Source organism: Amaranthus tricolor, chromosome 6 (genome assembly GCF_026212465.1).
Source record: "Amaranthus tricolor cultivar Red isolate AtriRed21 chromosome 6, ASM2621246v1, whole genome shotgun sequence".
NCBI lineage: Eukaryota > Viridiplantae > Streptophyta > Magnoliopsida > Caryophyllales > Amaranthaceae > Amaranthus > Amaranthus tricolor.
Genome location: NC_080052.1, coordinates 31709044 through 31725325, shown reverse-complemented (window position 1 = coordinate 31725325; position 16282 = coordinate 31709044). Strand labels below are relative to the sequence as shown.

The window sequence follows — 16282 nt, the reverse complement described above, 5'->3', positions numbered from 1 at the left end:
TATACAGCTCCATTCCACTTTGATTAAGATGGATACAAATGCAGATTTATTTATAGGAGTTGGTCTGCTTGATATGTATTCCAAATGTGGTTTAATGGAGGATGCGAAGACTGTCTTCAAGTCAATTGCTAAGAAAGACTTGATCGCATGGAATGCTATGATCTCGGGCTACTCATCAAATGGAGATGATAAAGAAGCCTTAAGAATTTTCACTGAAATGCTTAAACAGGAAGTACGTTTTAACAAGACTAGCTTATCTGCTGTCCTCAAATCCATTACTAACTTGCAGGATATTGAAGCTTGTCGGCAAATGCATGCAATTTCAGTAAAATCAGGTCTTCAATCTGACGTTTTTGTTGCAAATAGTCTTATTGATTCATACAGAAAATTTGGAAACATAAAAGATGCTGCAAAAGTTTTTCAAGAATCCAGGATCAGAGATTTGGCATCTTTTACTTCGATGATTACCGCTTATTCTCTGTATGGACAAGGTGAGGAAGCTCTGAAGCTTTTCAAGGATATGCAAGGTATGAGGTTATGGCCAGATCCGTTTGTATGTAGTGCTGTCCTTAATGCTTGCGCTAATTTATCTGCGTATGAACAAGGAAAACAAATACATGTCCATGTATTGAAACTCGGGTACATGCCTGATACCTTTGCTGGGAATTCTCTTGTTAATATGTATGCAAAGTGTGGATGTGTTGAAGATGCATCCCTTTCTTTCTCAAAGCTGAGTGAGAAAGGTATAGTATCCTGGTCTGCGATGATTGGAGGACTCGCTCAACATGGGCATGGAAAAGAAGCCCTCCGATTATTTAGTCAGATGATTAATAATGGTATCACCCCAAATCATGTCACTTTAGTAAGTGTCCTATATGCATGTAGTCATGCAGGTTTAGTTGAAGAAGCTAAAGAATACTTCCAATCAATGGATGTTTTATATGGCGTAAAACCTACTCAAGAACATTATGCTTGTATGGTTGATATCCTTAGTCGAGGTGGGAGATTAGATGAAGCATTAGAGATTGTAAATACAATGCCATATGAAGCAAATGGAGCTGTGTGGGGTGCGCTTCTTGGTGCTGCAAAAATCCACAAGAACGTGGAGCTAGGACAACGTGCAGCGGAGAAGCTTTTCACCCTTGAGCCCGAGAAATCTGGAACGCACATTCTACTGGCGAACCTGTATGCATCAGCTGGAATGTGGGAAAAGGTTTCAGAAATGAGGAAAATGATGAGGGAAAATAGGGTAAAGAAAGAACCCGGAATGAGTTGGGTCGAGGTGAAGGACAAGGTTCACACATTTATCGTTGGAGATAAAAACCATCCAAGAAGTATCGAAATATATTCAAAGTTGAATGAGATTAAAGATCGAATAATAAAGGAAGGGTATGTTCCCGTGCTAGAGACTGATCTCCACGATGTTGAACGTAGTGAAAAGGAGTTGCTTCTTCTCCATCATAGCGAAAAACTTGCAGTCGCATTTGCCCTTATAGCGACACCTCCGGGTGCTCCCATTAGAATTAAGAAGAATCTTCGGATTTGCGTGGATTGTCATACAGCTTTCAAGTTCGTCTGTAAGGTTGTCTCTAGAGAGATTATTGTGAGAGATGTGAACAGGTATCATCATTTCAAAAATGGTTCGTGCTCTTGTGGTGATTACTGGTAATATGTTGAATCTATCACAAAATATAATTTGGAGTATTGATTTAGAAAGGCTATTCTTTTTCTTTATTCAGGAACAGAAAGCATTTTTGGGTGTTGCTCTACAAAAATATAGAAAATTCAATGTTTTGCACCCAACTCTTGATATTTAAAGGCATTGATAGGTTTAACTTGGTGATAATACCAAAAATGATTCATTTTACTACTTGTAAGTTATATATATATATATATATATATATATATATATATATATATATATATATATATATATATATATATGAATAATCGGAAAGACCAACATACAAGACGTATGTTGTTAATGGTAACTCAAACTAGCAAGCACCATTGAAGAAGATGAGTGTGGGTCAAAGAGAACCTCCGCGGGGCGCGTAGAACACCGCGAGGCGAGGAGAGGCTGCTGCCTCAGTCCGCGGGGCGCGGAGTGCGTTCTGTTTCCACTTCGCGGCTCGCGTAGTTGCAGTTTCTTTTCACGGGAGATGTCTTTTGGGATGATTACTTTTATTTGTGGTTGGTTATTTGTGGCTATTTAGACCCCAAGTTGTCTTTCAAAATGATTTTATTATATATACCCCTCTTGTTATCACTAGGGATTTATGATTCACAAATTGAGAGAGATCACAAGAGAGCCATTATAATTTGTGAGTGTGATTGTAATTCATCTTGTAAAATCTTTGCGATCATAGTAAAAATATTTGATCTCGATGCCGGTGGACGTAGCTATCACATTGATAGTGAACCACGTTAAATCTCTTGTGTCATTTTCTTATTGTTTACATTGAATTTCTTATTGTTTCATTATTGTTCATCGACTTTGCTTCCGTTGTCGCACAACAATTGGCATCAAGAGCTCAGGTTTTAAGTCCTTGGAGAGTTTTTTGAGTGAAACAACGGCTGGAGATTCTACAATAAGAATTGAGTAATTTATCGGGAAAAATAACTTTGGGCTATGGCAAATAAAGATAAAGGCTCTGTTGAAACAGCAACAAATCTGGCGTCCGTTGGCTTCAAGGAGTACTACTGAGGGGTCGGATGACGGATTAACTGACGAGCAATTAGCAGTAATGGAAGAAAAGGCTCATTCGACCATTTTGCTAAGTTTGGATGATCATATCATCACGGAGGTCGCTAATCAGGCTACAACGGCGAACTTTGGATGAAGTTGGAGTCATTGTATATGACTAAGTCGCTGACCAACAAATTATTGCTGAAGCAGCGGTAGTTCAGCCTCCGAATGCAGTCAGGTACTACCTTACGGGAGCATCTTGAAAAACTTAACTCTATTTTACTGGATTTGTGTAACTTAGATGTTAAAATAGATGATGAGGATGTTGCGTTGATTTTACTTGTGTCTCTACCGTCTAGCTATGAGAATTTTGTGGAGTCTTTTGTTATTGGTAAAGACTCCCTGACCCTAGAAGTGAAGGCAGCACTTCATACTAGAAAACTTCGTCAGAAAGCTATAGGTGATAACGGGAGAGCGGCAGTGGGTTGTTTGTTGAGTCCGGAAAATCTAAAAAGAAGAAGGGGGCTAACAAGGGCAACAATACTGGGTCTGGTGCTGGAAATGGCAATGAGGGATCTGGTAAGACTGCGGGGAAAACCTGTTATTATTGCAAAGAATCGGGTCACTTTTGGGCTAATTGCCCGGTGAGGAAGGGCAAGTCCCAAGCTGCTGTAGTTGAAGGAAAACCGAAGGAGAATTATAATTCGGAGGAAGATTTGGCATTAGTGAGTTCTGCTAAGTTAGGGGATCTTTCTGATGATTAGGTTCTAGATTCGAGGTGTTCGTTCCATATGAGTCCGCGTCGAGATTGGTTTGGCACGTATGAGCCTTGCAATGGGGGTAATGTTATTGTAGGTAACAATGCACCTTGTAAAGTTACGGGTATTGGGTCCATGAGATTGAGGACTTGAGATGGGCGAAGGTTGACATTGACTAGGATGCGGCATTTCCCTGCTTTGGGGAAGAATCTGATTTAATTGGGTACCCTGGATGATTTGGGGTACAATGGAGCGTTTTCAGATGAGGAGCTGTCCATTTATCGAGGTTCTGAGTTGGTACTTAAGGTACCAAGAAGAACACCATCTATGTTTTTGAGGGTGTCACACTGTCTAGTTATGCGGTTTGCGCATCAGTGTCTCACCATGAGATGACCAAGATTTGGCATTTGAGGCTTGGTCATATGGGGGAGAAGGGGATGCAACTATTGTCTAAGAGGGGTCTACTATTCGGGATCAAGGATGCCAACCTTGAATTTTGTGAGCATTGTGTGTTTGGGAAGAAACACAGGTCAAAGTTCAGCAAAGGTGCTCACATTACTGATGAAGTACTCGATTATATCCATTCAGATTGCTGGGGCCCATCTAGGGTTGAAGGTAGGGGAGGTTTTCGCTATTTTGTGTCATTTGTAGATGACAAATCCCGATACACATGGCTTAGGTTGCTTAAGTCAAAGGATGAGGCCTTTAAAGCTTTTAAGTAATTGAAAGGTTTGGTGGAGAATCGACAGGGTAGGAAGATCAAGAAGCTACGAATAGACAATGGACTAGAGTTTTGCAAAGAGGAGTTTAATCAGTTCTGTGCAGATGAGGGTATTGGTCGGCATCATACCGTCAGGATGACACCACAGCAGAACGGGTTAATCAGACACTGCTTGAGAGAGTTCGATGCATGTTTTCTAATGTAGGGCTTGGGAGGAGGTATTGGAGTGAAGCTGTGATGACAGTTTGTTATATCGTCAATAGGGGTCCTTATTCGGGAATTGACTCCAAAATCCCGTTTGAGATCTGGAGTTGTAAGTTGCTTATTTTCTCTAATTTAAAGATTTTTGGTTGTGTTGCTTATTATCATGTGAGTGAGGGTAAGCTGGATCCACGAGCCAAGACGGGGTGTTTTGTTGGGTACGGTGATGGTGTGAAGGGGTTTAGGATCTATTCACCTTCGGAGCGTCGGGTCATTCTTAATAGGGATGTCACTTTTGATGAGAGCACCATGTATTCCAAGAAGAGCTCGGAGTCTTTTGATCTGGGAAAGGAAGGGGAGAACTTGCCGCAGACAAATGGAGTACTTGAGATACATCAGTCATCTATTGCTGATTTACCTCGAGTGCGGTTTATTGATGATGATGCTGAGGTTCCAGTGCCGAGTACTCCTGAACCTGAGGTTGTTAGCGTATATGTCTAAAGTCCCTTATGCCAACGCAGTTGGTTGTTTGATGTATGCTATGGTCTGTATTAGGCCGGATATTGCGCACGTTGTCAATGTTATGAGTAGGTTCATGGCTCGACCTGTGAGAGAGCACTGGCAGGGGGTGAAAAGGATTTTTCGCTATTTGAGAAGGACAGCTGATATTGGTCTTGTGTATGGGAATGGTAAGGAGTGCTTGGTAACTGGATATAGTGATTCTGATTATGCAACTGATGTGGTACCAAGAGGTCGGTGACCGGATATGTGTTTACTTTTGGTGGTTCTATGGTTAGTTGGAAGTCTACATTGCAGTCTTCGGTTACGTTATCTACTACTGAAGCCGAGTACCTGGCTTTAACTTCTGCAGCTAAGGAGTCCATATGGCTCAAAGGCCTTGTAGGTGAACTGGGTATCGCACAGGATTTTGCTACAGTGTATTGTGATAGCCTAAGTGCTATTTGCTTAGCTAAAGACCAAGTACACCATGATCGGACCAAGCACATTTATGTCGGGTATCATTTCTTGCGTACTGACAAGAGGGTAAAGATAAAGAAGATCAAAACCGGTGACAACCTAGCTGATTTCTTTACTAAGTCTGTTCCATTTAGTAAGTTTAAATATTGCTTAGACTTGCTAAATATTGATTACTATGTGATGTAGTAGGCCCTTAGGGGCAGTGTTGGGGAGCTCCTGTTGTAGTCTTGTTGGCCTTAAGGTTGAGCTTGCCCGGGGCTTGTGATGCAGGTGGAGCATTATGAGCTGTTATACTTGGAGACAAGTATGTGATAGGTCTTGGTTGGAGACTTGTCAGGATGAGTCTTGGTTGAAAACTTATCGGGATGTACGGCTTATGCATGAGCTTTACATTGGGTTTTGTTTTGAGATATGTTCATTATGTGTTGATGAGATCTTTTGTTGAATACGAGTTTTCGTTAAAGTGGAGATTGTTGTTAATGGTAACTCAAACTAGCAAGCACCATTGAAGAAGATGAGTGTGGGTCAAAGAGAACCTCCGCGGGGCGCGTAGAACGTCGCGGGGTGCGGAGAGACTGCTGCCTCAGTCCGCGGGGCGTTGAGTGCGTTTTGTTTCCACTTCGTGGCTCGCGTATCTCGCGTAGTTTTACACGGCTCGTGTAATTGCGATTTCTTTTCACGGGAGATGTCTTTTGGGACGGTTACCTTTATTTGTGGTTACTTAGACCCCAAGTTGTCTTTCAAGATGGTTTTATTATATATACCCCTTCTTGTTATCACTAGGGATTTAATATTCACAAATTGAGAGAGATCACAAGAGAGCCATTATAATTTGTGAATGTGATTGTAATTCATCTTGTAAAATCTTTGTGATCATAGTGAATATATTTGATCTCGGTGCCGGTGGATGTAGTTATCACATTGATAGTGAACCACGTTAAATCTCTCGTATCATTTTCTTATTATTTGCATTGAATTTCTTATTGTTTTATTATTTTTCATCGACCATGCTTCCGTTGTCGCACAACAAAGTACATGAATATTTTACATCAATTCTTTTGGAATCATAACTTACAATGAATGTGTAAAAACTTTACATGATAACAAAAAATTGACAGGGGGAAAAGAATGAGCACAACAGACTCAAGCAGAAAGTTGAAAATGCTGTTTCTTGGTTGATCTGCTCCCAGTGGCCGGTACCAGAGAATGAAATTCCAGGCTCCTGATAGAACTACTAAATTGCACCTACAATATTTACTTGTCAAAAAATATAGGCCAATATATAATAATAATAATTTACAATCGTACTACAAAAAATAACTTGACTGGAATTTCTTGCCCAAACTGCAATTGTTATACCAACTTTGACGAGGACTGAAATGAAGTGTCGTGAATCAGGATGAATACAAATGACTACGACCCAAACTATTCGGATCCCTGTGTATCAGCTCCAGTTTTCAGACATCGAATCATTTGAATCTGTCATAATGGTTAACAGTGAGAATTTTGCTTTGATACTGATCTTCCCACCAACCATACACAGCTTTGCTCCAGTAACCACCCAATATCCAGGATGGTCTTCTGGACCTCGAATCATTTCCTTGGTATCGACAATATTTGACAGTTTGGGTGCTGAAGGAGGAGCAGGTGGGCCATCAGGATAGAGAGCGGAATTTATATCTGGCTTCTGAGGTTCTGGTGGAGGGTTCAGTGCCCCACTAAACCGTCCACTTATCTTTGAAAACATCCCTGACTTCTTAGATAAGGTGTTTGATTCATCCCACTCTGATCTTCGGAGTTTCGCAGAGGCCACCATTGAGAATCCTAGCCTTAAAAAGAGAACCTTCTTCATGCCAACAGACTTGACCTCGAACCATGCCCTTGTTACAATAGGGGCACCGTCATCAGTAGATAAGTGATTGTGCTCAACTGGGGCTGTGTAAACATGGGAAAATATGCTCCATCGGATAGCTTCTATGTAGTCTCGCTTTAGATGTTCATCACTTTGTAGGCTACTATGATTATCAGAAAGTTGGATGATCTTTGGAATAGATGTAAGGTGCTGCAAATGGACTGCAAGCCGGTCACTCCTCTTACCTTCCAGGAAAAGCCGTATACCAGTGACAGGTTTATTTCCAGTCTCAACGGGCACAATATTGACATAAAGCTTAGGACCCATTAAGCCATATGGCAATGATGGAGATGCATCTTTCTTGCGTCTAAGGCCTAATGGAAGATCACCATATGCTGGGGCCCACTGACGAGGTAACTGGAACTCGAGAAATTCAGCAAGCTCTTCTATAGGAGGTTTATCTGTCATATATGACTCATTATTAGCCTGGTACGATTCATGAAAATGCCTAATCTATATCAGGCTTATTCACAGAAGCTAAAATAGAAGTATAAACCGAAATACAGCTGTAGTAAAGGTGAAATGGCCTCTATAAAGAGGTGATCATTGTTCAAGAGTTTAACATTGGATGGCATGTTAACGGAATAACCCTCGGAAACTCCACAAAAAGAAGTTAAATAATTATTTAAATACCAGTCTATAACACGCAACAATAAAACAAAAATCCGACATTCTTGTTGGTTTAGATAGAAGAAAAGAGAAACTGTCAAGTTAAGAAGATCACTTACATCTGAGATACAAATTTACGGCATGACTGAGAAAACCACAGCCCTGAACTCCACATAACAATGAAGTAATAGGAACGAAGGACATAGATATCACATTCGGCAACTCAGCTATGGTAGAAAGCCACTGTTCGTGTGAACCAATATCTACCCCTCCTCTTCGAACTGCAATACTTAGAACATCCTGGAGAAAAAAGATAAAGCTGGCCAACCTTCAGTCTCTTCACACCATTATAACAAAACAGCATTTGCATCAAAGTAGTTAAAATGGAACAAAAAAAGCTGACCTCATTTTTTGAATGTGAAGCGACATTAGGTCTAAATGATTGGGCCAAAGATGCTTGAAGTTGCCAGTTAGTTCGCCCTTTGCCCTACAAGAGCAATAACGAGCAGCCAAGCGTTAGATTTCTCCTGCGGCAAGTACCCTAATATTTCCTCATATATATTAGATATGTACACGAAAGTTAGAAATTTTTGGCTCAGACGAAAAAAAGGATGACTAAGTGGACAACACAAAACCTGTCCAAACTACAAGATTGCAAACACAACCGAGAACCTACATGTAACCTTCCTTTTGCAGTATTATATGAGAACAAAAGACACCCAAAAAAAATGAACCCCAATGTAATTAAGTGGTTCTTACTACCGCTTGCATTCAAGCGGAGTTTTGGGGAATCACATTTACGTGTATGCAAAGTTACGCGTGTAAAAACAAATAAGTTGACATTTGATAGCAAACAAAATTTGCAATTTCAAAAAGAAATGAAGTGCACATGATTTAACAATTGATTTTACAATAATTCATTATAATTTGAAACCAAACAACTATAAGTTTGGCTTCATCAGGAATTCCTTTGACATAATTCAAATTAGAAACTGGAACAGTATATTGTTGAGATTCTTGAGATTCTTTCCCAGCAGCGTCATGATGTTATATATAAGAAAATGCACTTTTTTGCATTATATGAAATGTGAAGAGTAATGTGATTTAATCAGCCATTTCCCCACGGCATCTACGCTTAGCCCCAAAAGAAAATTAAACCAACCTGGAAAAATGGTAATATTTCAAGTAATATCAGGAAGATTTGGCATATTATCTAATGAAAATCATTCTTTGCAAAAAGGATAAAATTGAAAATAAAACAAGAAAAAGTAGGCGAAGAGCAAATGCACCTTCTGCTTTCCATGTAATCCAGAGCCTGACAGATCATTTGAAAACCTTTCATCAGCAAGCTTCTTAAGCAAATTCAAAATCTCAGCTGGTTCAGCATTAGAGTTTTTCAGCTGCTTAATGTGAATTACATCTTTACCACCAATTTTCACCCCAACAACAATGTGGGTACCATATTTTTCAATGAACCTGTGACACAAATTACTTTGAGAGGTAAGATGCTTAGTAGTTAGTAGTAATCCACGTCTCAAACTACATTGAGGAACAACGTTCAGTTAACGGAAAGAAAACACAATCGTATATAAAACCCAAACAATTGTCTCTTAGAGCGGGAGATCAAGGCTAGCAAGCTAAAATGAATAAGAGGTCTATAAAAAATTATTCTTACCCAGCAAGTGCAGCAGAATCCCATGACAAAGGCACTTCTTGTTTGATATCTTCTGAAAGAGTCATATGTGATTTTGCAAGCTCAATCGTGTAGAGGGTGATAAAACAGCCATCATAAGCAAGGTTTTTTGTAACTCCTGCATCCTTCTGCCAGCAGCCTTTGAAGTTAAACATCACATTGAAATGGCCCGAAGGAATTTTACCTGATAACCCAGTATCTTGGTTGAAATGCTCTGACATCTGTGATACATTGTAAGGAATAGGGTTAGGTTGATATATGGTAATATTCTTCCACGGTCCATAACTCACGTGAAGATTAGTTGTGAATGAAGGAGGGATGAGACTTAATTAGTTGAAGTTAAATGCCAAGACTCCTTTCAACTTGATTTTTCTGTTAATTCGATCATAAATAGATTAATTTTTAAGTGCAATTGTTTTCATGTAATTTATAACAAATACTAACTCCTTTCAACTTGATTTTCAGTTAATTCTATTGCATAGATTATTTTATAAGTGCAATGTTTTTATTTAATATATAATAATTCTTCTATAAAGCTCCATAATAAAGTTCAATGTATAATACTAAGTATTTAAAGACATTGCTGCCATCCACTTTAGAATCTGGCCATCAAAGCCACATGCAGACATGCTACTCAAAGAAGAGTTAAGAAAGCCCCCTATAGAATATGTCCTCTATTAAAACAACCCGTGTCACACATCGTGTACTTTGATGTTAGAAAAGCAAGATCACCTATAAGGGTGATGCCACAACTTAGAAGACATTCACAATCACACAAGAAACTAACAAGCTGTGAAGCACTCTAATGTAATCTATATGGCTTTACTAATTTCAATCAAGACAACTAAAAAAAAAACATTTATCATCCTTAAATTAAGTAAAACTAACATCAAAATACAATATGATGAATATTTTATGTCCAAGTTTTCGGATATATAACAGCTCTAGGATATTCATCTCTACAAGCTGACTCATAATTAACTTTTTACAAATTACTTATGTTCGTTTACAAATATAATCAGTTTAGCTTAAAACTGACAAGTAAAATTCAGTACTTTTATTATTTAAGTATTTATTCTCTTATAGTTAATAAGTTTAGTGCAGTATCCACTTTGGTATAATGTAGCACTAGTAAGTTCAATCAAAAATAATGATTTCACCTCAGTTCAACAACTTTCATTCGTAAAGAACATACATTAAAAAGAAAAAAGCCATGTTTGAATGGTTTGTTTTCATTTGCAAACCTTTCACTACAATTGCTCTTTCACACAAATTACACATAATTTCCACAATGGCTACAAAAAACCAACACAAAACTTAGCAGAAGAAAACACAAGATTATTTCTACAAGCTATGCCTCTATCTAACCGAGTGAAACACAAACACAATATTTTTATCCAAATTGCTAACTTTAAGTATAACACTAAACAACATCATACTCCCTAGTCCCTTCATCTCCATATGCTCCTTTTGACAAACCGCTTTTCCCAACTTTCACTTATCTACAGTTCCACACACATGTCTAAAAAAACAATCATAACTATAGCAGTATACTTCACGGGGTACGCAAAACGATGACTTGTTCCTTTAGATACTCAAGAATAATTCCCCAAGCAAGTAATGGAGTACTTGCTTCACATTTTGAACTTCAAACCTAATCATCTCAAACCTGCTAAAGCTCAACTAATGAACTCAACTTTTGTCCATATTGGTTCTCATAGCTCAATTTGCATGATCAGTTTTTGAATTGGCTACCAAAACTAAAACTTGAACATCCTTCACCCCTTTTTAGAGCTCTCTGTACTATACAACATCAACAACCATAACAACAATATAGTATAATTCGGAAAATAACTTAAAACCCACCTCCCAAATTCCTTTCAATTCATTATAAGCTCTCTATGTTAGAACTCTAAAACAACCAAAAATTACCAAATTTGACCTAAATTTTTGGCAATTCTAAAAGCAACCCATTTTCATAAACATGCATAGAGTATGTAATCCTCAAAAATACTTCAACCCAACCACCCAAATTCCTTTTAACTCACTGAAACCTCTCATATCAATTCTCTACAACAACCACAGCAGCATAAATTACCAAATTTGTTCTCAATTTTTCGCAATTCTGAAAACAACCCACTTACATAAATATGCATAGAGTATATGATCCTCAAAAGTACCTTAAACCCACCTCCCGAATTCCTTTTAAACCCAATGAAACATTTCTATGCTAATTCTCTACAACATCAACAAAAAAATCTACCAAACTTGTTAGTAATTTTCACAATCCTAAAAACATCCGATTTTCATTAACATGCATAAAGTATATAATTCTCAAAAAATAACTGTAAAACCCCCAAAAAAAAAACAGAAAAATAAATCAAAGTACCTGATTAAAAGATAGAACATCGGACCGAAATCGAGTACGCTCACCCTTATCAGACTTTATTGAAGACGGTACATCATTCACCACAATTCCACCGGGCAATACCAAATCTCTGATCATTTTTTGATCAATTTCAATCAATCTCGAATCGTTAGGCCCTGCTTTACAAGATGATAATCGGAGATCCGTGGTCAAATCATAACCATATCCGATCACGCGAACTGCCCTCTCAGCTACTGATTGAGGGTCCATATTTCTCATACTACCCATAATTTGTTAACTAAAATTATACCCAATATAGTAATATCTGTATTGAATGAATGTTTATCGGAAAGTTGAAAAGAGGGAAGGCAAGTAGATGAGTTTAGTATAGTGGGAGCCAGAAAAAGTGTGATAAAAAGAGTGAGAATTAAAGAGAAAAATTGACTAATTTGATGAGAGTTTGAATATTCTGATGCGTGTTTTGGTGAACAATGTTGCTTCAATGCAGGTTCCTCTGTTTTGACTCGAAGCTTTGATTTTTCTTTTTTTATCGTTATAATTTATTCGATCATGTAACGTCCAAATGGCCAAATCCGAATGTCCAAACTCCAAATAGTTTGGTATAAATTTATAGGCAGTATTATATATTGAATTATTGATAACCATAATAAACTACTAAAATATTCAATACTATTGATCTCTTTGTTTTTCTCCAACTTCTCTCTAAAATAAATGCAAATAACTTAATTTCAACATTAAAGCAATGCCTTGAAAATCTCGAGGTAAAAGCTATTTTAAGATTATTGCTAAATTATGTAAATTTTTTTTAAAAAAAATTACAAGTCGCACGTTTTGTGCGACTTGGCCTATATCCAATCACATATTTTGTGCAATTTGTGTGACTTGCAATTTTTTAAAATAATTTTTTAAATGTTATTTTTTAAAAAACATATATGCAGGATATCTTGAAAGATTATAGTCAAGTCGAAGTAGATTATTCTACGAGATCATTATGGATAAGCAATTTAAATCAGTAAATAAATTGCATGCTTAGGCGGAAGATTAAGCTATTATTATTGGTTTTTATCTTATTTGTGTGTTTTATAAGAAAAAAATGGTAATTCTACCGTTAGTCTTTATCTATGTGGCCATCAATACAGTAGGTTTAGAAGCCAAGTGCATGACTTAGATAATTCAACTCTACCGGGATCAAGAACGAGGACATGTAGTTTTCTGTTTATGATAATTGAATATTATTGTAAAATTGGAGAAAAGCAATGAAAGTTGAAAGCACGTAATGATGAAATCAAGACACAACCAGGATTTACTGCGTAAAAAGATGGTCGTTTTAAAGCAAGCAGGCTGCCAAATGACATTCGAGATCATATTAGCTATAGACAACTTAGTTTAACTGGTACGCAATCTACATTCAACATGCCATCGATCATGCAGATTTATTAAGGTTTACGCTAGCATGAATTGAATATACAACTTGCACCCATTGAGACTGAGTCCTATTACGTCACTAACGTTAATGTCCCCACTAAAAAACATTCTCTTCCTGCTCGACTCGCTTATAGGCTCTCCAAAAAGATCTACGAGGGCCAAAGCACATGCCTCCTCCGTGGGATCCAGGGGCAATAAATCGCCAATTATCAACCTAGTATTTATTGCACATTGTTCAACATAACTGTCATCTTCCCTATAGCACGTGAAAGGTGTTGGTCTCTGGCTGTCACTTCTCAAATGCCAATTTAAGGGCACTATTAATATGTTGGTGTATTATGATACATGACAACACACCCAAAGAAGTACCGTGAAACTCTTTATATAGCTCATCAGGCAAATCTCGAATCCTGATGATATACTCAACTATCTTCTTTCAAGTACGAAAATCTAAAATCAAAGACGTATGTTCAATCCACTAAGCCTAGTTATATGTCCTTCCAAGCTAGGCAGAAGCTAACAATTCGCAGATCCATTAGGTTGGGGTGTATAATAACACAATTTTGGCTAACTACCTGCTTAAGTCGCCTAACCTAAGGACTAAAATTTTTCATTAGACTATTAGGCGGGACATCAACACCACAAGAAGTATTAGTGTATGTTCACCGTCTGTATGCACACAAACCTACCATTGTCCTATAGCTAATGTGGAATTGTAATCACTTAATCCCAAAAAAATAAACTATGCTCACTCATAAATTGATACTCCCTCCTATTCAGCTGAACTGTCCCATTTGACTTTTCACACTTGCCGAGGCAACATTTTAACTCTTAATATCTCAAATTATGCTTAATTAAAAATTATAAAAAGTTGATATTAATAATCCTTGTATTGAGACGAATCAAACAAGATCCCATATGACTATGTTTTAACTTATAGATTAAGAGTAAAATACAAATTAAGAGTGATAAGTGAATAGTGCCAAAAAAAAATGGGACAATTCAGCTGAATAGGAGGTAGTATAATATAAATGTATATTATATTTGATCAAAAAGCTTGTAGCAATGTTTCCTTATCATGTCTCTCCACTGAGCATTACAAGGTATCTAGTTTTTGGTTTTTAAAGTGCAAACTAGTGCAACTTTTATATATAGACATAAAATAAAAAATGATCTAATTGAGTATAAAAGATTTCGATGTGGATTAATAAGATGTGTGTGGAAAATAATCAAAGAGAAGGAGTATTTAATGTTCACATATAGTTAAATGTAATAGTATAATGTAAAGATAAATAATAGGAGTTTTACTTGTAATTAAAATTATATAAAAAAATTGTTCATTTGATAATATATAGTCCGTGTGGAATTGGTATTAACTTCTATATTAGATGGCAAAGAATATAAGAAATGGTCTAATATTGAAAAAAAAAAGTTAGTAGAAAAATTTGTCTTTGTGGATTTAAAATATATAGAAATATGAAGTATTAATTTGTTTTTATCTTTGATGTTTTTTATGACCTAAATATTTTTTCAAGGTCACAAATGAACAACATTGAGTCTTGATTGAATTTGTTTTCATATAACAATGCATGTATATAGTCAAATAATGTGAGGATTAATTTGTCACTTTTGAATTAAAGAATGTGATATATGATTAACGTGATTTATAGTTTTTAATGATGATTTAAATAAAAGCTTGGATTTTTGAATCAAAAATTTAGAGGTTAGGGCTCTTCCTTGAGTCGGGGGACTCCTTAGGCAGCGCTCTTTTCTATGGGTATGAATTGTCGCCGTCTTTTCCTCCCCAAATCATATCCTTAGTTTTCTATAAGTGGGAGACACTGGGTAAGATGATGATGATGATGGCTCTAAAAGGGAATAATAAGCTTCACGATGATAATTTTTATTTTAATTTTTTTCCTAAAAAAATTAGAAAAACACAAAATTAATTAAAATATCAAATGAGCCTTAATAAAGTACTTATTTTGTTGCTTTTTCTATTTAACCTTATTAGTTAAAAACCTTATATTGATAATATATTAAAGCGAACAAAAAACGCATTATTGCAATTCTCCGCATTTTAATTATGAAAAATAATTCTTACTTAGGAACGATTTAATTAGGTATATGACACGATAAATACACATTCCCACACATTAGCTAAAAAATGACATATTGTTATGTTCATTTTATGATTTAAACTATAAATTGTTTAATATTGTCCTTAATCTCCAAAGTCATGAAAAACAAATACAAAACAACAAATATATTAAAAAATAAATTAATTTTTTTAAGAATATAAAAAATAAGTCATAAATGATCATGTATGATTTTTCAGATAGTATCCTAGGACTGAATTGTTAGATCATATTGAATGCAAAAACAAAAATAGGAGTAATAAAATATTAATATGATTCTACTTACTAGTAAGATCGTAAGATTTTAATACAGTTTTTAACAATTGTCTACATTTTGACAAATATATTATAACAGCTCGTCTTGTATGAGATTGTCTAGTCATAAGACGGACTTATATAATTATCTTATTTCTCTAATTAATCATTTTAAAAGTATATGTGATCACTTTAATTCAATAAACGAACATATTTCAATCCAATAAAATGGTCTTCCCATGCATACCAACTATTTGAAAAACAAATTGAACTATATATAATTGGTACTCCTCTGTCTTACAATGTCTATAATATTTTGACTTTTTACACATTTTTTATATAGAATTCAAACCTTAATATTCAAAATACACTTTGTAATAAATTTCTTTCTAAAAGTGAGAATATTAGGTAGGATGATGATGATGATAATGACGATGACTTTGTAATAAATTACAAAATACTCTGTATGTTAAAATTCTATACAATAAAATGAATATAATAACATTTTAAATGA

At 36.2% G+C, this 16282-nt stretch overlaps 2 protein-coding genes across 2 annotated transcripts in view; one reads left to right on the top strand and one right to left on the bottom strand.

Annotated features, from left to right (window-relative positions):
- LOC130815937 (pentatricopeptide repeat-containing protein At5g04780, mitochondrial-like) overlaps positions 1–1943 on the top strand; it is a 3127-nt gene extending 1184 nt beyond the window's left edge. Inside the window, exon 1 of the mRNA XM_057682481.1 lies at positions 1–1943. This exon is cut by the window's left edge and continues 1184 nt beyond it. Within this exon, the coding sequence (XP_057538464.1) occupies positions 1–1669 (1669 nt within the window). The 3' untranslated portion in view covers positions 1670–1943.
- A 4358-nt stretch (positions 1944–6301) lies between these two features.
- LOC130815936 (MACPF domain-containing protein NSL1) lies at positions 6302–12519 on the bottom strand. Its single transcript, XM_057682480.1, has 6 exons — positions 11951–12519; positions 9544–9782; positions 9158–9344; positions 8272–8355; positions 7988–8168; positions 6302–7660 (listed from the first exon to the last, which is right to left on the bottom strand). The coding sequence occupies exons 1-6, from the start codon at positions 12215–12217 to the stop codon at positions 6792–6794; spliced, it is 1827 nt and encodes a 608-aa protein (XP_057538463.1). The 5' UTR covers positions 12218–12519; the 3' UTR covers positions 6302–6791.
- Positions 12520–16282: the final 3763 nt, after the last annotated feature.

Coding starts and splice junctions, on each gene's coding strand:
- LOC130815936 (XM_057682480.1), bottom strand. CDS start 12,217: ATGGGTAGTATGAGAAATATGGACCCTCAATCAGTAGCTGAGAGGGCA. Junction 9,345..9,543: donor GATTCTGCTGCACTTGCTGG/GTAAGAATAATT, acceptor TTTGTGTCACAG/GTTCATTGAAAAATATGGTA. Junction 7,661..7,987: donor CGTAAATTTGTATCTCAGAT/GTAAGTGATCTT, acceptor CATATATGACAG/ATAAACCTCCTATAGAAGAG.